At 49.4% G+C, this 22,923-nt stretch overlaps 1 protein-coding gene across 1 annotated transcript; it reads right to left on the minus strand.

The window, feature by feature from the left end:
- Positions 1-9,441: 9,441 nt before the first annotated feature.
- On the minus strand, positions 9,442-20,407 carry LOC149350798 (uncharacterized). Its single transcript, XM_089576940.1, has 7 exons — positions 20,316-20,407; positions 19,983-20,077; positions 16,907-17,018; positions 13,123-15,565; positions 11,931-13,056; positions 11,610-11,736; positions 9,442-9,649 (listed from the first exon to the last, which is right to left on the minus strand). The coding sequence occupies exons 2-7, from the start codon at positions 20,074-20,076 to the stop codon at positions 9,442-9,444; spliced, it is 4,110 nt and encodes a 1,369-aa protein (XP_089433066.1). The 5' UTR covers position 20,077; positions 20,316-20,407.
- Positions 20,408-22,923: the final 2,516 nt, after the last annotated feature.

A 22,923-nucleotide genomic window follows, 5' to 3' on the forward strand; every position in this document is an offset into this window, starting at 1 on the left:
CACTTACGGACGAAAATACAATTCAGTTTTAATAGGATAGTTCTTTCGGGATGCCTGTTGCTATCGGCATCAATGTTCATGCATTTCCGTTGAGCTGTGTGGTATAAAGAAGAAGCAGCAGCATGGTAGGCATGCGGTGAAGAAGCCGAGGCATAGCTAAATTGAAGATTTATATCTCACTAACCAGTCCTTCTTTTCCGCTCAGATTTTTAAATGTTTTGTGGAACGGCTATCCAATCTCATATCGACGTCGTAAATATTATTTAATGCGTTGGGGCTGCGCTGCAACACGTTTTTGACATGTCCGATTTGGACACCACCAGGGCTCCATGGTCGCCAGCGGTGGCCATTGGTTGATGACAGGTAATATTTCTAGAATAAGTTGTGCAACTCTCTTTGCGGATGCACCTATACTAATGAACTTGTTGCAATGCTAAAATGAATATTCCTCACAGCAAATACACAAAATCTTAAAAATAGATTTTTGATGAACTGGAAAATGGAAATTTTCGCTATCGTAGAAGGTGTATGTTAGGATCGAGCCTTCGGCGAACAGCGACCGGAAGAAAGGAAGGGTAAGAATAAATTGGCGCCTGACCTCCTGCTTTTATGCGAAGCATACTAAAATAGCCCAACCCAGCTCTTCGAGCGCGGCGGTGTCGTTACCATTGACCTTTCGTGACCTCCATGTCATACCACGTGATGCGTGACGTCACAGCAGATGAAAAACGGGGGCCCAGCTCGCGCCGTCGCGCGAGGCGTCGCGACCAAGGAGGACCACGTGATGCGTGACGTAACGACATAGGAGAAACGGGGCCCCAGCTCGCGCCGTCGCGCGAGGCGTCGCGACCAATGTGTTTCCTGCTTCTGCCGCTAGGTGCGCTGTAGTGAACACGTGATGCTGGAGCGGCGGTATACAAGGGGGTACGCCTGCCTCTGCTAGGCGTACACGGGATAGAGATGCCTCCTGGAGACAGGGCTGCTCGTTGGAATGAGAAGCAAAAGTTGCGGCGTGCTACAGAGACTGATGAAGAGCGTTAAGAACGTCTAGCCAAGCGGCGTGCTCGATATGCAACTCGGCGACAATATGCTTCGCATCTGACTAGGCTTAACCTAAGCTAAGCCTCAGCCATTTTATTATTTCTTCCTTTCTTTCTACCGCTCTCCCCCTCCTGTGAGCGTCGGCAGTGAGCTGCAAGAAGCGACCGGGGTATCGACACTGCAACTCGCTCACCGCCGCTCGGGCAGCACGTGTGGCGCACCCTCGACTCTGCGAGCAATGCCATGTATTTTGGGTTACTTTTTCTTGAGAATCCGTATACGGCGTGCTCATAAAGAGCTTCTGCTTTCCGCCATGCCACGAGATGTTTGCTCTACATAAAGCTATGGATGATAGGCAATTTCTTGTCCCCTGTACAGAAGAAGCTTTCCCTGAGATCATCAGCCGCTCACCATCATCGGTGTCAGCTTAAAAGGTGAGCTCGGCTGGAGGAACGCCAGGGGAGTTTTTGCAAATCATTTTCGAGTCGCTTAGCTAAAAGTGTGCTGCACGAGCCACTAAAACGGGGCAAACGTCGCCACTAAAGCGTCGCACTGATCGTTTCCTTTCGGTCCCAGCGCTCGCGCGTATAGCGGCGAAGTTGTGCTACCGAGCACGACAGCGCAGGGCCGATTCCCGGCTTCGGAGGCAGTATTTGTGATGCAGGCGAAATGCGCAAACTCCCTTGAGATTTCTGTGTGCATCAAAGAACCCAGGTCGCCGAAGTTAACCATATTATCTGCACGGTGGTATCGCCACAGCGTGATTACACTGCTCAAGCAATGCTTGAATGCAAGCGTATAGACTCTTTGGCCGAAGTGTGGGAGCGTGCCCGTTGAGGCCGACCGTTTAAGAGGCGTAATAGTTAACCATGCTCTCTGAAGTAGTGGGGATGAGTGAAAAAGCCTTTCATTGAATCTATTTCGATAACGAGCTCCGAAGGACCACAGGGCCGCGTCCTCGCTGTTGTTCCGTCTATTCATGTAATTCCAGCAAGTGAACATGAAATGGCGTAAAATAACGCATAGTCGACATCAATTTCAAACCTTCTGTGCATTGCCGCACTTAAACAAGCACACGTACACTCAGTGCCACTAAATGATCCCGCAACATCGGCAGTACGGCCGCCGCAGCTCGGCGGCTTGCCAAGCCTACATCGCGTGGCGCCAGCTGTCCGCATTCAAAAGAAGCACGAAGAGCGGCAAACAAGATTTGGCCGCGCCGTCGAGCGGAGTGTCAACATCTAATATATTCTTACACCGTGACACGAAGTGAGTGAAAGAATGAGGGCATGAAGCACGCTCACATTATCCGACATGAAAATGGCACTGGCGCAGTTTTCTTTTTCTTTTTTTCGCCGCTTTTTTTTTTCGCATCGTATCCCGCAGTGGCTCCTATTTTTGTGTTTTCGTCTTATTTTTGCTTTCCATCCTGCTCCGAGCGTTTCAAAGGAACCCAGCAGGGTAGACATGCGTCTCTCTCTTGTCTCGCTCCTTCTGCAGCATAGCTGTTACCAATGCCATGCGCAAGCACACCACGCGTCTTTCCGTACGTTGCAGGCAATGTGTGCCGATATGTGGACATGCATACGCTTCGATAACGCGTGTTGCGACGCCGCATGTGTTGAAAAAATTGGCAGTGGTTTAGCTCTGGTTAAACCTGGAGGATTGCGAAAGCAACGAGGAGAGCGAGAGGCGATGGGGAGTGCGTGGCGGCGGCGGCGGCGCCGCTATGCGCCGCTACTGCGCATGCGCAACTGGCGAGCGGGGCGGCACCTCTGAGTCACCCGTGCAGCGACGGCGGCGGCGCGCCAGCTGTGCGCCGTGTGACGTCACTGCTCCTCGCGCATGCGCATTATGGCCTTTCGTCAGCTCCGCGAAATGGCTCGGCGACTCGCGTAGGGTTGCTTTCGCAACAAAATGCTGCCCGAAGGTTTTAAGCCCAAAGTCAACGAGCGAGTGCATTTTAAGCATACGCGCCTTTTAGTCTGTGTGGGGCAAAGCGCGGCACGTGGCGAGCACGCGATGCCGAAACCATACGGCTGCGACCTATATCAGCGCAGGCGCGATGGTGCCGTGCCTTTTCCGTACCGGCAAGGGAGCTTTCCCCCAAGAATAAGCGCTTCTGCAACACAGCTTTCCTGCAGCTTTGCGCAAAGGTGCGCGAAAGCCATCTTGTGGGGGTGCTCTTTCCTGGGTAGACGCATTTTATATCATTTTTTCTTTGTCTTCTGCTGCGCAAAAGCGCCGTGCGTGCTTTTACGCGGGGTCACCGTTATTCGTGGTCACTGCAAAAAAAAAAAAGTTTATCTTTACCTAAGGACACGTCAAACAGTTCTTCTTAAGCAGATTATTTTTACATTGAGTCCTTTGGGAAAGCAACCAACCACTACTTCATCTGCCACCAACCGCTAGTTCATCTTTTTCGAGAATTCGTCTTAACCAAGTTCGTCTTAATAAGAGCCTCCTATATAGTACATATTAAGTAAACCCACAGCCTCTGAAGCCAGGAAAAGCATAGCAAAATGCTTCTATTTGTACTTGTGCGGTCGATCAGTGGGATATTAATAGTTAGTTATTTAAGGCTCAAAGGTAATTGTTAAGAACATAGAAGAAAAACAACCACATGCCACTGGTCGGATCCTAAACCACGACCTCCTGTATATATTCGTTATAGGTGGGGTCATAAGGTACAAGACAAATATTGCTGGTTGCATTTTTACACAATCAGCATCTTCACATCCAGTTTTCTTAAGCTCTATGAATGCGTTAAGTATTTCATCACTCTCAGTTGCAGTTCAAGAAATTCGTGACTCTAAAGGAGGTCTCAAGTAGGACGGAAAGTGAAATATTTGTTGAATAGATTTGCTTACGTTTCTCCTTGTAATGTTGCTGCTTCCATAATATTTTTTATCCTTGATGACATCAAACATTTTAGACAAGTAGGCGCGCTTAGCCTACCAAAGTATCTTGTTTATATCATTTCCGTATTTCTTAAATGCCTGTAATGCATCCACGTTCCGATTTTTCAGAAACACGTTATATACATCAAACTCTTCGCTTATTATTTTTTTATATTTTTGGCGCCATCCATGGCTTGAGCGCATGTTTCGGTTTTCCAATCTTTGTTCTCAAGCGCAGAATGTCATGGGACACACATCGCCTTCTTCAGGGTGTCTGCTACTGTGCAAAAAAGTTTCCAAGCAGAACAGTACGCCACGAACAATAACACTGCGCCAACCTAGATCCTCCAGCGCGCAGCTCGAAGGACGTCTGCCCACCCGAGTGAATCGCAGCTGGTGTACTGCATGGGAAACAAAGAGGCCCGTTCCAAGGAAGGGGCGCTCCCGATAAACGCAGGGACAGCGCGTGAAAGCAGCCTTCTTTTGGAAGGGTGCGCTTCTGCAAGCCTGTGGGCAGAAAGCAGTGCGCGAAACCCGGCCAGCAATCATGTGTGAGAGAATTCGTGGCGTTGGAGCTCAGTGATCGACATCATAGGGGCCGGACATGACAGCCGTAAGCGAATGCACGGTCACATTGATGCCCCCGTCTGTCTGTTTTCCATGTTAGGAGCGCCCACTATAAAAAGAAGTGCAGGTGCCAGCATGCTCGATATTTCTTTTTCTTTATATTTCTCTAACCAATCTCAAACTTTCGCCATTTTTCTTTAAATACAAATGGTATTGAATTTTACGTTTAAACAGCGTTTAATCCTGAACTTGTAACCTTACGTCACCGCCCTACTTTTAAGCCATCAGTCTTCCAATCGCTCGTTTCTAATGTCTGCCGCAGATTCATTCTTATTACCTTTAGGTAGAGTGACTATGCCTGCATTAGCATCAGTGTGGATACCACCACATTCTGGCATAATATTTTCAAAATTGTTTCTACAAATTTACCACACACAGCAAATGTGTCATCTTCTCGGTTAAAGTTCTTGTTGCTTCGCGTTCTAAGACACCCTGATCTCGCTTCAAACAGCAAGGCGCTGCCTCTTAATTATCACAGAGCGATTCCTTATTGGTGGGACTTTTCCATTTTCTGTTCAGGTCCAGAGTCTGCTTTTTTTTTTTTTTCATTCAGTTAAGCCCCCTTTCACCCTTTGCTTTCTTTGCCCGGCGTTTGAAGCTCTTTTATTTCCCCGTTCTGGTTTCCTGCATACTTCCCTGTTAGTTTTCTTCCTCTTTTCCGCCACTTTGCATCAATGGCCTTTCTGCATCAGTATTTAAATATATTACTTTCTCTTCTGTTATTGTCTAATTTCCTTAGACGTTCTTCATAGATTATTTTACTTTGACCTCCCCTTGCTTTAAACGATGTCCAGCCCACGTCCCCTGTACTTCCTTATTTATTTTGCCGTGGGCACTTAGACGTAACATGACAACAGCTCTGTGATTTATTTCTAGCCTCGACTGAACTTCTGCCCTTTGGTAGATTCCCAAAATTAAGCCCTTTCCAAAAGTAAGTCCAAAATAAAACCACGGCACCATTATTCTTTTCCAAATACCTATCAGTACTTCATGTCCGGTGTATCCCCATTATGCTCTATGCTTCTTTATCGCGACATCTCTTCACCCTTTCGCCCTAGTAGTCTTTTCTTCCTCTTCCATGTATAACTGTTCTTTTACCCATACCCCAAGATATTTGTATTCTGCCAGCCTGGGTATCCAATGGTCTTGTATTGTAAGCACCTGATTAATAAAATCGTTGAATGTCGTGAAATCTGACTTAACTGAGCTAAGATTGAAGCCTTGAGCCCCTCCTTCGTCTCCACAAGTATTAATCAGTATGTAAATCTTCCTGGTTATCAGCTAGCAGCACAATATCGTCAGCTTACCTTAACCCCAGCAGCCGCTGCTCTCCGACCATTCCGCCAAGTTTGTACGAGAGATTATAACCTAGATTACTGTCTTGTAAGCTTCTTTCCATAATTATCGCGTAAATGATGAACACAAAGCGGTGATAATGGGCAACCCTGCCTTAATCATTTGTGTATCTCGACTGTTCTCCCACTTGTTCCTTTCCATGCAAATTTCAACTTCTTTATCTAGGCATATTTCCTTTAGCAATTTCATTATCTCATGACTGATGCCTCCATCATTGACCACTCTCAACAGGAGTTCCCCATTAACGTTGTCGTACGCAACGCTTTTGTGCAGCGAGGCTAAAGACAGGGGCTCGTGTTCCCCCTAGTTATTTCTGTGCATTGAGTAGTGCATAAACAGGCTATTGTCTAAGCGCCTACCGTTTCTGAAGCCACTCTGTCATTCTCCCAGTACCTTATTACTCTCTACCCATGTCCGCATTTTTCATTTCACTTCTTGCATTTCCAGCCTGTGTGTAACTGAAGTTATCGTAATCGGTCTGAAGTATTCTATGTTGGTCCTATCTTATTTTTCTTTATAGATTAAATTAATTCTACTCTCCATCCAGTTCTGTTGACAACGTTTCCTTGCTGCTTTGTTGTTTTATTGGTTGGTTTATTGGGGTTTAACGTCCCAAAGCGACTCAGGCTATGAGAGACGCCGTAGTGGAGGGCTCCGGAAATTTCGACCACCTGGGGTTCTTTAACGTGCACTGACATGACACAGCACACGGGCCTCTAGAATTGTGCCTTCATCGAATTGCGGCCGAGATCGAACCTGCGTCTTTCGGGCCAGCAGCCGAGCGCCGTAACCACTCAGCCACCGCAGCGGATCTTGCTGCTTGGACCAAGCTCATTAATTATTTTGACTAGAATTTTGTCTCTCCCAGTGGTTGTTCATTTAAGTACATTTCTCCGCATTTTTTCCAGTTCAGATTGTTCAATTCTAAACTCTTTAAAATTATGCTTCCTGTGTTGCTTTTCCATTCAGGAAAATGACCCTGTCGTCGCTCCTTGATGACTCCGTCCTCCTTTAAACAGTTTCCCTCAGCATCTTGAATCATTTCCTACGTTCTTTGGTTCTTTTTACCCAGACAGCTCATATGGCTCCAGAGGTTTCTGTTCCCGCCTTTAGCTGTACCGAGAACCTCAGGCATCCAGCTAACCGTGGATTGCTTGATTTTACCGTCGGCGAGGATCTGTGCTTACAGTTCCATTGGTCAAAAAGATTCACTCTTCATTTTTCTATTCCATCTTGAGAAAACCGCTTCTTTGCCTCTCTGCGCTCTCGAAGCCACCCGTCGCTGTTCGATGACCTCCTTAATTTCCTTATTCCGCCAGCTTCGCGGCTTACTCTTTCCTTCCCAGTGGTTGGTCACTTCTACTTGTTTCATATTCGTCTGTATAGTCGGTCTAACCTATTATAATCCCAGTTTTCCATAGGGCGCTTTTCTACTGCTTCTTCAATGCCTGCTGCTATTGACGATATTTGTTCATCGTTTTGAATTTGCATTTCCTCTTTGTGTTTCCCGCATTTTTGTTTTGACAGATTTCTCATCTGCAGACTAATACGTCCGGGATCAATTCCCGAACTGTACTTCTTCTTCTCGTCTATTTCCATTTTTGCGAGTTTGCTATAGATTCTCTACGACACTGAGCAGAGTCAATGGTCGATTTACAATAACTTAATTGCGCTGCTCACAGTGTTGAAATACTAACTTCTGTATATTAACCCTAAGGAAGCCGAGCACCAGGCCAGGGGAAAGCTTGTACCCAATGTATCACCGATGGGTACCGCGCAGAACTGGGGATCGAACCCCACACCTCCCGCATGTGAGGCGGGTGCTCAGGCCACTAGACCACCGCTGCTGTTCTGCTCGCAATCTTGCATCTAACCATACATAAATATTAACACCTTCACTGCGTCGTGAGTCACCGGTGGGTCACGTCGTACGTATATTCATGTTGTAGGCAATGAATACTGAGTCGCACAGTGAATCCGTGGGTCAGCCATAATCTATCAAAGAGGCTGGAAAAAGCACACATACCATGTCGGTGTTACCCTTTGTTGACGGTTCCAAGTTGTTGGCTTCGCCATGGCTCCCTGTGCACTGTAGCTGTCACGACGCACGACGCACCCAATAATACTAAAAGTGGCCCGCCAGTGGGCCAGGCCGTACAGGCATTAGGGCTGCGAAAATCACCGCCGCAGTGAACGTGTTCAAATAATAAAAGGATGAACTAATCAATTTGACGCTGCGACATCGCTCCCGCTGTAGTCAGTCCGCGTGGTCCCGGCCGCACCTTGCGATCCCCAGAGCGCGCTACTGCGCGCCTGCAGCTGCAGCGATGCGAACGCGCATGGCTGCGCGGATCAAACCAATCGGAATTCAAAGCTGCAACTACACAATGTTGTATATGGCTGCGTCTTCCCGGCTGCTGTTAGGCGCTGTTGAAATGGTGCACTCGCAAGGCGGTGAATTGGCCAGAATTTGACGCAGGCTCAAACAAGAGGAAAGACGGGGGCTACGCATGTATCCCCTCTCTTCTTCTTCTATCGCAGTTTTTTTTTTTTTTTACTTCAGCTTTTGATCAAAATCACGATGATGAGCTCCCATGTGCGCACTTCAGGACGCGTTAACAGTTAGATTTTCACTGTGATATGGTTTATGAAGGTTGGCTCCGGAAAACGTGCACTGACATCGCACAGTACACGGGCCTTTAAATTTTTGCCTCCATCGAAATTCTACCGCTGTGGCCAGGATGGAACACGCGTCTTTCGGGTCAGCAGCCGAGCGCCATAACCAATGAGCCACCGCGGCGACCCTCACTGTGATATGAACAACCTGAAAAATGGAGGGCGAAACAAATGTGAATTTAAGTAAAGGGGGAATTTTTCAACTATGAAAGAGGCTCATGTCGCACCGGGTAAAATATAACCGACCGGAGAGGAAGCTGGCTCTCATTCCATCACGCCGCACAAAGCAATCCCTCGTGATCAACTTCAAATGCGTGGCCTGCTGGCTGCCACTGGTGGCGCTGGCTGTGCTTGAAAGTTTTGATATCGCGCGCACCGGCCACAGATTATCGCGCCACCCGGCCAGCGAGAGAATTTCGCTGGGCTAGTGCTGACATCACTGCAGTGATCAATTGCCATAGCAATGTTATCTGCACTAGTTCCAAAAATTTAGCTGCACAACCAGTCTGTAACCGAAGAAAATTTTTCATCTAACTTACTCGCCATCACGTAAACCAGCCTCCACTTATCCGCGAAAGTATAGCCTCAGGAACACAGACTAATTCACGATGTCACATTATGAAGTCCACTTCCAAGCATTTTGCTCTCTGCATATAAAGACTGTAATCAGAGATAAACTGCAATGTTGAAAAGGCCTTATGACGATTATTCTGGCTGAACTCAGCCAGCCAGCAAGCCAGCTGGGTCATCATTGAAAAGAGCAGTCATCGGTTGTAGTTCAAGACTTTTATTTACAGACTAGCACTCCTCAAGGCACCCCTGTCCGCCATGTGCTTTCAGTTCAGTTTTCTCGGCGTAGGAGGTAGTTTGCAGCCACTGCAAGCAACAGGAGCACGGAAGAGCTGGAAATCACTGAAGTTCCACACCTCAGGTCACGCATTTGGCTCATGACGGAGCCTTGCAGATCTTGGAACTCGTTGTTGTTCGACCCCACACACTTTGAGAAGTAGCTTCCTGCAGACAGGCAGCTCTTGATAGACTCCAGCTTGCTGCAAGGAAAGAACCAAGTAGAAATGTCAGAAATGTCATTTGTGCCCTGCTGCGGTGCACGAAGCGCAGCGCAGTCCCAGTACATGGCAAGCGCAACAGCTGTCGGACACACTTGCAATGAGGTTCGTTACGAAAGATGTAACACATTATCTCGGCGTTAAGTTCAACGAATGACCACTTCCTGTAATGGCCAGCATGTTACTGTTTTGTACCAACCGGCGGATCGTGTTAAAACAGCGGCACCTTATGGGGCAAGATTTTTATTGCAAAGTCAAGTTGTGTGGCCTCACCGAGTCAAGACAAATGCACACTGACATTGAAATTTCGCTTCGGCAAGTTCGCAATATGTTCAAACTGGGCGTTCTGTACAAACTGCTGTCACGAATTTCGTCGGAACTGATATTTCCTCCTCTGGGATATTTCTCGTCTAAGCCCCAGTGCATTCAATGCAAATATATCGAGTATATGAACGTTCGCAAGGCCCATTCGCAAGCCTCGTGGTCTGCCTTGCCTTAGTTATGCAGCCTACCGTTAGCTATTATTTAGCAGACTTTCCGTTCCTCTATATGTCTATGTGCAGTAATGGTCATCCGTTACGCAGCAAGTGGAATGTAAGCCCCCTCGCTGGCTTTACTAATGGCTACAGGTCTAAGTGGCTGAGTATGCAGACGACCACAACCAAGGCTATTTTTAAATGTGCTAGCCAGTGTTACAGACGCAGACTGCGAGAGCTAGGAAACTCTGGTACCAAAACTGATAATTACTGTGTGCGGACCCGTTGTTATCACGCTTTTCAAGCTGCCTTAGTTTTGGCTGCATTCCTATTCCTTTTTCTGATGGTGTCATATCTTGGGAGCACTGTTCGACAGTGACGTCATGGAAGATCCATTTAACCTTGCCATGTAACAAGCTCCGTGGTTCATCATGCGTATTATATAATGCTAGGTCCTTATTGCCCTTCCTAGTTCATAAGTCAATCACACAATCGCTCACTTAGAGTGTTCTTGGGATAAGGAGTTACTGTGTTTCGTCATTGCTCATTCGCGTGGCGGTCGAAAGATACCTGAGTCCTTTGAGCTGACCTTCCTTCTTTGGACGCTCTGTTTATTCAAAGTGTTGTGGGCGCTAATTTTTGGCAGTCATTTTTTAGTTACTGATGTGCCTGTACGTTGTTTCCGCTACCAGTCTCGATATATTGTCCCTCGCTGCTCTTGCTATTGTCCCTCGCTGCTCTGTGGCCACTTTGTTCAAGGTCACTATTTTTAACTCGCTGCCTGATTCCATGTTTTTCACTTAGCCAGTTGGCTTGGGCTGCCCTGTCAATCATTTGTATTTTACTTTGATGAATAAAGGTTCTATTCTTATAATAAGCTTTCTTCTTTTGATTCATTATTTTTCCAGGCTGCTGTCATAAGACATTTGGGGAACTCGTGTGAGTTTAAATATTTATTACCTGCGCTGCTCCCCCTGTTTTGCATTGCCAGCACAAGGCTGAGGTCCCCAAATCCAATACCAGATTTGGTCAAGCAAGACTCCGTGCTTACGTTCCTGAATTTTTTAAGACTTCCAGACAGAGTTCGCGGCTACGTCACCGAGTAGTAAAACGTCTGTTAACTTCTTGTTGAGACAATGACATCTTATGTTCATGAATTTGGTGAGGCTCTCAAAGCAATATACTGTATTGACTTCTCAAAATTTTTTAAATAGCTGCTTAAATCATTGTAGGCTTTGACTGGCCCGCAGTATTTTTTATTTTTGTTTTCTGCTGGCAATAAACCTTAATATTAATTATTCCAATGTTTGCGTCGTTACTGTACACTGGCTCAGGCAAATTGATCTCTCGCGACCTTTTGATTTCACTGTGTGTTGCTTCAGTGCCCACGAAATTTCCCTCAGCAGTTGTGAGTAATGGCGTTCATCCCCAAGGATGGCGGCATCGTGAATGGGCGGAACACTTACTAGCAGGCCATTGTTTTCTTCGAGGCAGTCTTCCTAGCTTCTTCAATAGAAAGCTGGTGCTTGGTGTAGATCCCACGGCAGTAATCTGTATGTGCCCTTAAGGTGTCAGGGACGCAGTCTGGCGACTCTGCAAAGAAAGGAGGTGCGCACATCTTAGAAATTTTTCTTCTCACGTGGCGTTATTCGAAAGGTTAAGTTTCCCCTTGCGCTTTGCGCAACCAAAACGCGGTAAACCGAAGGATGTAGCTAGCATGCTTCCCTGCACGAAATAAAGAGCACACCAGGTTCCCGATAAGACGCAGGAAAGTGGTTCGCACTCACCGGCACTGCCAACTAGGTTGCCCGATGGCTTGTAGTCTTTCTTGGGCGTCGGCCTTGTGGGCTCAACAGTGTGTATCCTCTCACCGAAACTCATGAGCGGCCTTTCGGCAGCGTCGACACGCCCCACTTGTCCCTTCGGAGTGATGGGAGCCAAGGTGGACTTCTTGATCGCCACCACTTCCTTTTCGTCGTCGTCATCATCGTCATCGTCGTCATCGTCGTCGTCATCTGAATCGTCGTCATCGTCGTCTCCCTGGAGGTCGTCGTTTCTCAGAATCTTCAGGCCCTCGGTGTCCTTGAGGTTCTTGTGCAGCTTTCTTGACGCACGGCTGCCCCTCAGTCGCCGTGCCCTGGCGGCCCGCCTGTTGCTTAACCTCCTGCCGCCCCCTCCCCCGAACAGCTGCGAGGCGCGACGTTCAGCAGAGATCGCTCGATGGGCCGATTCTTCGGGAGCAGATTCTTGCGCGAACCCGATTGACCTTTCAGCAGCCTCCGCGCCGCCTGCATCGTGGTCTGGTGGTCCTGGTAAGGGGCGCAAGTGTATGTCCACCGCGCTCTGGGTGTCCTCACCGTGAGCTGGCCTATTGCTAGCGTCACTTTCTTGGCGTTCAATCCAAAACCGTTTCTTGGGCTGATGAATGAGCGGGTCTTTGACGATGGGTCGTTCCACACCTTCGAAACCTTGACCGTAGACAACCGGTCCTTGCCTTCGGTACTTGCGGTAGTACATCTCTCCGTCTCGCATGGCTTCTGCATCGCGGAATGAGTCATCACCACCGCCCAAAATGTGATCTCCAGATTGCTCTTCGACTTGAACTTTGAAAGGTTCGAGCCGCCTCTTCCACTGATCCATGTCATCGTCCTTCTCGTGTTCAAACTCTGGTTCGGAAGGTTTGTTCTGTGTCTCGATTTCAGGAGAGTTCTTGGGATCTAGGATACTGTCAAGTTCTTCAAGAAGCTTCCAGCGCACCACGCTCTCGTAGTTGTAGTCGTTCTCGGGCTTTCGACGGTGTACCTTCTTGTGTCGTGCAATCTTCACGCTCTCATCCGCTGGACGTCTGCGTCTACGCTCTGCCACGTAGAGGCCTCCAGTCCTAGGGTCACCGTCTTTCATGCCTGGGTATTCCTGGAACGGATCCTTCGTCGTGTCAACTTCAAACGGCTCGTCGCCGTCCCACTGCCTTCGTCTCACCTTAGGCGCGTCGTCGTCATCTCGGAAGCGTGGCTTGTGCTTCCGCTTCATCTCTCTTCCGTAACGAAAGTCGTAATCGCTGCTGCCAGGACCGTACTGGTCAACTAGATCATCGATTAGGCTGCTTTTGCCCTTGATGCTCTCAACTGAATCTCCTGTCTCGTAGGCGTGCACCATTTGCTTTTCGACACTTCCACCTTTGTTGCCCTTCACCTCAATCAGCGGCCCGCTTCCAAAAACTTGCTTCGGGTCCTTTAGGTTCACAGCTGTTTCGCTGAGTGCTTCTGTCTTATTGTCACTGTGCCCTTTTGCAGGCGCTGGCAGTCTCTCTGAGATTGTCTCATTCAGCGTCTGGTTATGAGAAGCATCAGCGTTCAGCGTCTGGTTGTGAGAAGCGTCAGCGTTCACAATACCCTCGTGGCTTTCTGTCTCATTCTTGGCCTCGGACCCTTTAGCCTGGTTTGTCTTGTCTTTACCAGTGCTTCCTCGTTCCAAATTCTTGTGACCGAAAGAATTTACACCCGAAGAAAGCTCATGCTTTTTTTCAAGCCTATGGACTGCGAGACTGATCTCTGGTACATCGTTCAGCTTGGAGTTTTTAGGCTCAGCTTTCTCAGAGGTTGAATTTCCTTTGGCCTCTTTCTCTACAGAGCTGTGGTTCGTATTTTTCTCTCCGCTGTGCAGGGCATCAGGAGACGACGGAGAATTTTCACTGGAATTCTTAGAGTTCTTTGTCAAACCACTTCCAGAACTGGTATTGCTCTCGAGCTTCGTGCCGGGTGCGTTTACCTCGCTCACAAGTTTTGATTTACTCTTTCTTGGTAAATTCGAGAGGTCGTTATCTTCGACTTCCTTCTTTTCGGGCAATGGGCTTAATGTCTCTGTATGCTTGTCGTCTATATTCGCTTCCTGCACCATCGTTGTATCTTCGACAACAGGAGCTGCTGTATCCGACTTAGCGTCTGGTTTCGGACTCTCAGCAATGGCCCCAGCAATCTTGTTCGTGTCTTTGTCAGAGAGAGTTTTGTTCACTTCATCTTTGGTTAATTTCTCTGACTTGTTTGTAGCCAACTCGGTGCGAGCACTAGCTTCACCACTCTGATTTTTGTTTGTGAGTGGTTGGTCAACGTTGGGTTTGTTGCCGACTGCGTCGCTTGAAGCAGGTGGACTGCCTCCACTCTCGTCTGCTGAAAGTTCCTTTGCAGAATCGAGTTTTGCCTCTGTAACACCTGCTTCTCCTAATGTGGGCTGAGGAGAAGCGTCGGCGATACTTTTGTTTGTGCTCGATATAGAGGACGAGTTTAAAATAATGCTATCTTTAGCATCGAGCTTCTCTCGGCCGTGGTCAGACTCTTCGGACGTAGCCGGCTGTGGCAGTTCGTTGTTAGGTCCGGCTCTGCTCGAATGGTTAGCATCAGCAGCGATCACTGCACCAGGAGCTAGCGCTGCTTCGCCGCCTACACTGGAATCTAAGCTCGGTACCGAAGCCGTGACTTCTTCATGCTCCTTGGTGACACCTTCATCCTCAACTCCTTTTGTGGCATCCACGTTCAGCGCAGCCTTCGACTGTTTGTTCTTGTGGTGCCTCCTCCTACGATGAGATTTCTTGGCAGTCTTTCCAATATCGGACAAGGATATGTTCTTGACAACCTCAATGCTGATGGGAACCTTGACGTCTGACAGTCCATCCAAACCTGCAGCCTTGCCGGTGACAGCCGCATTTTCCAGGCCACTAGCATTTGTCGAAGTTCCGTTTGCTGCTGCCGCCGCAGCCGGAGGCACACTGATTTCTGCAGACGCGTTTACGACTTCACTCTTTTTGGTAACGCCCGTGGCATTCGAATTGCCTTCGAGTGCGCTGGCTCCCGAGCTGATGTTTTGCTGTGCCTTGTCGTGGCTAACCTCACTGACAGCGGCTGGAGGCGCGGCCGAGGTTAGCTCGTCTTCGTGTGCCTTTTCTGTTACATCGTGGACGCTTGCATCGCCTTTTTCGTGGTCCGGCCTAATTGCGCTCTTGGGAAGATCGTCAGCGGCCAGCTTGGGTTTCTTGCTCCTCTTTCCTTTGTGACCTCGTTTGTGCCCCTTCTTTTTTCCTCTGTGCTTGGGACCCTTGAGATGCTCTTCGACGTAGCTTTTGCTGACTTGGCTGTTCACCTCGGACCGGGACGGTTCCATGTCGGCACTAGCCTCGCGCTTGACTTTCCTCTTGTGAGAGCTCACTAGGCCGGAGACGGCGTCACGGCCGTGCAGGTTCTCGTCCATGTCACGCATGATCTTGAAGCTCCCGTTCACTGACGCTGGGTCACAGAGTCCTTTGGGGCAGTTTTCATAACTCGGGTAATCCTTTATAGTACGAGCGATGGCCTTGTTGATGACGTCTATGTCCGCGCATCCCAGTGATCCATACTCCGTCACCATGCAGCATTCCAGCTTGGAGTATAGCCTTCAAGGGAAAGAAGACCAGTTAGGAGCTGGAATCATGCACTACAAACCGCATGGAAGCGTTGCGCCTTAATGCAATGCAAAATCCTTATGTTCCTGCAGTTGCTTATATCACAGTACCGTATACTAGACCTCAATAGCGCTCAAGGTTTTTCTTGCCCGCCATTTCCCTGTGTCTACGTTGACTCTGAAAGCAGCATGGTGTGCAGCATTTTCTTGGGGCGAAACAAATGATGTACTGCTCGCAGGCAGAGGAGACACCTGAGGGCCAGGGTGTTAAAGCTTCAGTCGAAACTTCCCGTCCGTCTGTGTGTGTGCGGCTCATCAAAGGTCTCGCACGCAAGCCGAGCTTTAGCGCTGATAAGCTAGGCACATTCGCAAGCACGTAATCGCGACACTTGCGCAGGTGCGCGAAGTGCTACCGGTCCATTATTCGAGTGAGCATTTATTGTGCCTACAGCAACTACAGCTGTTGCGTATCAATTGGGCTAACAGAATGAGCTGGAGCGGCAGTTTTCATCAGGCTGCACCATCCCCTTCGTTTCATGCTTCCTGCAGAGAGTAGCGGTACAGCGAAACTCGTCATAAAAAGGCTCGAGTATGACAACTGGTCTGATAAGTGAAATCTAAGCACTAAGGCTTCCACCAGCGAACAACTCCACAAAAAAAGGTCGCTGCGCGCTACAGCTATGGCGTCCAAACTGCAGCCACATTTCAGCGTAAAGATCAAATCCTCCCAAGATGAACAACTCGCGCTGTGAGACCGCTGACAGCCCGCCTAATTGGCATGTTGCTTCTTACTGCGGCAGAAATGAGCCCTCGCAGTCTCAGACACGGTATGCCGCTAGTGTGTAGTGGTGGCAACCCTTGCGATTTCTTTTTAAAAGGCCCCTGTATCGACAAACCCATATAAACTCACAAAGGCGCCTCGAAATTGGTTTGGTTTTGATTTTATAGAGTTCAGCATTCCAAAACGACTCAGGCTATGAGGGACGCCGTAGTGGAGAGCTGTGGATAATTTCGACCACCTGAGGTTCTTTAACGTGCGCTGACACCGCACAGCACAAGGCCTCTAACATTTCTCCTCCAGCGAAATGCGACCGCGACGGCTGGGATCGAACCCGCGGTGCTTGGAAGATTAGAAAGAGAAACTATACTGACTTTTTCCGCCTGCTTAGCCAACATAAAACTGATACGTGCTAGCGTGTCTGAGACGTGGAGGATCTACGCTGTGTCGGAGCTGCCGTTCAGCAAACCACCGTCGTGATGACGGTTTTCCATCGTCACAGCCATTGCGCAGTTAATAAACCCTTTCGTCCGCTGCAGGAACACTCCCACTTACGTGCAGTTGGTATGTTGAAAATTCTTGGCCTTGTCCATCATATCGATTTCCGTCAGGAATGACGCTCGGCATTCGCTCACTCGAACGCCCTCGTTCTTGCATGAGTCGGGAACTGCAAAAAAAAAATGGAGGGGACACTTGAGGTCCGCCTTAAGGGCATGACGAGATAGCGTAGTGGGTTCATTCCCATATATACAGACCGTCATTCTCTACATTCATAGATCCGTGGGAGTACTCATACTCCTCCTGGCGCAGTGGTGCAGCGGTTAAGCGATGCGCTACCACCCTGCGATGGCAGGTGCTCCCAGCGATGGGCCTTGTGAGCCCAGGTTGCTTTTCCCGAGTGAGGAATCATTAACTGCCACCTGCCAAGGGGGGCAGTTTGCTCACAATTCAGAGAGGCAGGTTGTGATGACGCCGCAATGTCACGTGACCTAGGTGGCCCACCTGCCTCCTAGGTTGCTCTCTGCGCACCACCTGCCAGAGCCATGCTCGTGATTTTTCGCTCACAACGCCGACAACGCCAACGCCGGATTTACAGGGTAACGGGGCCTCTAACGCTATCGCGTTAAAAAAAAGGCACGCAGCCCATTTTCCAGCAATTAACGAGGAAGCTGCTGTGGCGTGCGACTAACCCCGCACAACTAGCTGGCATATCGTTCGGCTACACTTAAATGCACAATTAATTTTCCCCGCTTTTCCGCAAACCTCGCATATTCGCTTTCTATCAACCCGAAAATCATTACTAAGCTCTCACACTCTTGTCTTGTTTCAGGCTGCCACTGAATTTTCGGTGTGCGCAGATTTATGGTCATTGAAAATTTTGTCCTTCTGGTGGTGTTAACCGTGTGTGCGCGAACATCGCAGAGCACACGGGCGTTTTAGTGGAATGCAACCGCCGCGGCCGGGATTCAATGCCGCCACCCCGGCCCTGAGCAGAAGAATGCTTTAGAAACTGCGGCGAGTCGTCAGGTTCGAATCCTCAAGCATCGGGCATCCTGCAGAATTTTGGGGGCACTTGCTGGAGAATGCTACAAGCAAAGCTTCCAGTGCGTATGGCGAATGACTGGCCCTGCAGAGCGCTGAAAGATCGCTATTTATTCGCCGCGCGTAGTGAATACCGCTCTTCGCCGAACGCTGAGCTCGCTGGCGCATTCCCTGGCGCATTATTCTTCAACAGCGTGTTAATTAATGAGCGGCCCTGACCGTCCCTATCTGCAGTAGAGCTTCCAGTTTTGGAGACATTGGAAACGCGAAGCAGAGAATTGCGTTATTTCGAGTGTTACTAACAGTGCTCTAACGGTAATCAAATTTTCGACTCACTGAAAAACCGTAGTATACGGAAAAATAGCACGCATTCTGAGTTAATTTCTGTTGCTATAAGGTTTATCTGTTTTTTTTTGTTCTTTAATACACCAATAAACACGACAATAAAGACGAAATAATACGGCAATAAACAAGATTAGTCGGCGCTCAATATTCTCCCGCCAATAAAGCAAACCACACGGGTTCTTGGCGTAAGATACAAGGCTGAGATCAATTAGCCTGGATGAACTAGCTTATAAGATGTTGAAGTTCCATCCCTTCGGATTAACGCTGGCCCAAGAACAGTTGTGGTGGCTGTTAGTCGAGAAATTTAATCGCACCACGTTGAATTCCCATCACAACTTGTTACGAAATCACTAGACCGTGCAAGAACCATTTGTATATAGTAGACGAAGAGCTCATGGGAAGCCGACATTAGTGCTGATATTGCTGATATTGCTGATATGTCGAAGACGAGTTTCGACTGGAAGTCGAAGGCAACTCGTCTTGATATTTGCACGCTCTAAAGTTGCCATTTTCATGCTTACGATGCTCAACTTAGCCATTTTAAAACGGAATCGTAGGGCCGATAGACGTAACGGCTAAGTGGCAGAGAAGTATAATTGCTAGCAGAGAAGTAGACGCTGTAGCCGGTGTCGTCAAAATCGGGGCCGAGCTCTCAAAACTGCGCGCATGTGAGAACGGTCAGTAATTCATCGGTGTCTGGGATATCGTACGCGGATTTATCGAGACCACCGAAGCCATGAACGCGAGCTACTCCCGAACCGCTATCAGCGGGCCGGGATGCGCTGCTCCGCGATCAGCTTTGAGCATTCGGCCCCCGATAGCTCTAGCGATATAGCTTCCACGCAGCGTGTGCCCCGAGTGAAACAGTGTGAAGCCACGATTAAGCAGCTGTTCCTGGTACTGAAGAGTCGCTTCCCTGAAGCATGTCGTCTGTAAAAGCTAACGGCCGGCGCCTTGGCTGCCCTATCATCACGAATAGGTTCTCTTGCGCACGGGCTCTCGTCAGCAATCTTATATGCGGGCTCCTTTATGAATCTGAACCCTGCGTACCAAAGGCTCTCTGTTTCTGGAACAAATAGCCCTGCCAGCGAAAAGCACAACGTACAAAGGAAGCAACCTCGCGCGCTATGGAGTTAGGAGGCGAGGAGCTGGCGAGTGCACCAACTACTCCAGATAGCCAGCTACACGTGCGGTTAGCCCCCTTCCCCTTAAAAAAACAAAAAAAAAAAAAACAAAGTGAGGTTCCTGAGATGTCGCAGATTTTTTTCCTCCAAGACAATACCCTGCTTAATTAACTGGGTTTTAACAGCAGACGGGCACATAACAGCTTTTGGAGACGGAACATGAAGTGAATTCTCGGCCTCAGCACATCACGCGCGCGTTAATATGGCAGAACAGCGTTAATTCAAAAGCCGTCACCTTTCAACACTAGTAATCTTTCACAGCGCTCAAATTTTCGAGTCTCCCCGCAGGCTCGGGCTTTGTAGCCAGACCGAGCCTGGCTGCGTTCCGTTGCGATTAGGCTAAAAAAGCACCGTGGCGAACATCTAGTGGCGTTAGCAAATCAAGCAGCAATGAGCTTGGACGCTAATAGGGGAGAGCGGTTTCGCGCTGCGAAGGGGAAATCCTGTCCCCGGAAAAAAATCGCGATGCACCGCAGCGAGTGTTGCAGCGTAGAGGATTACGCGGCGCGAGAAGAATCGGCAGGTCGCCCAGCTAGATAGATAACTTTGAGAGCGCTCACCATCTCTGCCTTTCCTCCGCCGTGCCGTGGCAAAGCACCCGCTCCACAGAGACAGGACGGTTAGGAAGACCAAGTGGCTCTTGACCTTTAGCATGCTGCTGAAAAAAACAAAGCACGACAGCACGTTGATATCTCGCAGGCATCCAAAGAAGGACTAGGAGGAAATCGACCGGGCCCTACGAGGCCTCGTAAGACTGACGTGGTGTAAGCCTGGCTTGAGCCAGGCACGAGCCGCCCGGGAAACGCAGCAGGGGCCCAAACCGGGCGTCTGCCGGCGACGCGGCTCCGAAGGCTGGGCAGAGGATGAGGGTAAGATACACAACTTAAGCTCACCTTGCTTGAGGGCGGATCACTGGCGGCGACGATGGGGCATCCCAAATTTCCGAGCGAGTGCCAGCCGTGCGCTCCGAGCGTTCGATCTGCGTGCGCTGCTGCTCGTGCACCCGCGTGCGCCTCGCGACTATGAGCTCGCGACGGCTTCGTCTTCCTCTGCTTCTTTCTTTCCCAGGTGGCACGCCCCCTGTGGTCTACTGCCTCAGTGCGTGTTTTCTTTCTTTTTTTTTTTGCGGCAGCATGCCTACTGGCATAAAGTGTTATTTACAAATAGAGATACACGCCCGACTCTCGAAGGAAGTACAGAAACGTCCAGTGGTGCGGCCCAGAGATCCAATCTTCTACATCCGTCAGTCGACCTGGGTGCAGTACGCAGCGGAGCAGATGTTTCTGCCAGATGGCGCGCAAAGAGGGACAGGTCCAGAGCAAGTGTCTAGTGTCTGCTTCGCAGACACAAGCGGAACAAGGGGCAGGAGTCGCAGACGGGGGCATGGTACTGTGCCGGCCATGACCAGGTTACCGCTGGGGTGAGGGGGGCACGCAGGCGTAACTTTCGAAGCAAGACACCTTCCCAGCGCGCAAGGCCGACTGGAGGTCGGTACCACACGAATGGGGGGGGGGGGGATAAGTGCTCGCGTGGCGCGCCGTAGGTTTTCTTTTTCTAGGAGGAGTGTTGTCTCCGCAGAGGTAGGGGCCGATTGAAGGGGACGTGGTGGTGCTGAGTCGTGACTTGCTCCATCCACCAAGGCTTGTGTGGGGTGGGCATTTCGATGGATCCATCGTACACGTACCATAAGGGAGAATTTTATTTCCTGCGCCAATAAGTCGGAGTTCAGAAGACGCCGTAGACAACGGATGGCGCCTGAGGAGTTTGTGAGGATGTCAAGGTGGCGTTCAGAGACAAGAGTGGACAGAGGATGGTTAATGCGTCCCGAATGGCTACCAGCTCCGCCTGTGTCGATGGCCAGGCAGGGGAGAAAGCGTATGCGGTCACATGATCTTCGTTCACACTAGCGTAGACTTAGGCCACATGTCGCCGGAGAGAGTTCTCAATCGCGGACGAGGCGCCATCTGCCCCCACACTAGACTCACCGAGGTGGCCAACGGACCGCGTGTGTATGCGAGTCATAGGCGTGGTAACGAAAGGAGGACATAAACGCACATAAACGACGCATTTCACGCGGCAGAAAAAGGAAGAGAAAAAAAAGCAGAAGACAGAACCAGCCGGGTGCTGTTCGATAGTCAACATTTCCGCATTGTTGCCTGCAGTTTCAGCATTGCATAAAGTTGATGAAGTGCACAACAACCGCGAACCGAAGTGTCAAACAAAAACAAATTTTCTAGAGACTTATCGTGAAGCGATACAAGCAGCGCCAGAAAGAAGACAAGGCGTTCTTAGATTGTGCACTTCTGGAAACAATGGACATTAGTTCTCGACCTCAGCATGACTTCACGCACGCGTTAATATGGCAGCACAACAAAAACAAAGAGTTCTGCGTTGCTTTGTCGTTAAGAAAGAAAACAGTGATTGCTTGTCACTGCACTGCTTGCAAATTTACAAGACCCGCCCAGGCGGATCAGTGGCTTTGGCGCTCGGCTGCTGATCCCAAGGTCGTGGGGTTCGAATCCCAGCCGTGGCGGCTGCCTTTCGATTCGGGCGAAATGCGAGCACGCCCGCGTGCTATGCCATGTCAGATCAAGTTAAACAACCCCAGATGGCCTAAATTAATCAGGCCCCCTCCACTACTCCGTCCCTGGTAGCTCATGAGTCGCTTCGGAACGTTTAATGCCACATACCACAAACCCACCTCAAATACATAAGCCCCTGCGATAGGGTAGTATTTAGAGAAGCCTTCTGTTTACAAGCAAGCTGCGCTCGCAAAGATCTTTGCCGGTTTGCATACGATCGCTGCTTGTTAATTTCCGGTCCATTTAGTCCTCGTCCCATTGGAGCTTCACCTTCAGCCATCGGAAACCTGCGGAAAAGGAGTCTTCAGCCCGCACCCCTCCGTCTTCCAACCCGCAGTACCTAAGTGGCCAGAACCCCACTCGATGGTTGAGGAGCTTTTCAATTACTCCCCACGCTTTCTCTCTCCATTTCCACCCTCAAAACTGCATTTAAAAATTGGTGCCGACACAACTAAGATTGCTGACAGGCCACTGTAAGTCTAATCCTGCCTGTACCTTTACACCACCATCACAACGGACAGAACTAAAAATTGTGCCAACCAACCGCAGGGGGCAGAGCTGAAGGCTGGGAAGCTGCTCACGTTCGAGCAGGCAGGCTAGAAAGCAATTTTCTGCAGAGTTGATGCAAATAATCATCCTTTTTTTTTTGGGGGGGGGGGGGGGGAGGGTGGGGGGGGGCGGGGGTGGAAGGAGGGGGCGAAATCTCTGGTGAAGGCCTGCCTGGCTCTCCAGCTGTTCTTAAAGAGTGTCGGGCCTGCACGACAGACTGTGACTTTGCCGAAGCCTTTTCGCCTTCTGCTTTTTCTTGTCTCTCCCTTTTCTCCGTCACCTTTATATCCCCTCCTTCCTTTCCTCCAGTGCAGGGTAGCAAACTGGTTTCATCTATCTGTTAACCTCCCCGACTTTCTTCCTCCTCTTC

This window comes from Amblyomma mixtum, chromosome 3, assembly GCF_055824585.1.
Source record: "Amblyomma mixtum isolate Tamu chromosome 3, ASM5582458v1, whole genome shotgun sequence".
Lineage (NCBI taxonomy): Eukaryota > Metazoa > Arthropoda > Arachnida > Ixodida > Ixodidae > Amblyomma > Amblyomma mixtum.

Bases quoted from the DNA above. Each gene is read 5' to 3' on its own strand.
- LOC149350798 (XM_089576940.1), bottom strand. From the start codon at position 20,076: ATGCTAAAGGTCAAGAGCCACTTGGTCTTCCTAACCGTCCTGTCTCTG. The intron at 15,566-16,906 runs GTAAGTGGGAGT...TTTCCCTTGAAG, and splicing joins TTTCAACATACCAACTGCAC to GCTATACTCCAAGCTGGAAT. The intron at 9,650-11,609 runs GTAAGTGTTCCG...CTTTCCTTGCAG, and splicing joins AAGAAAACAATGGCCTGCTA to CAAGCTGGAGTCTATCAAGA.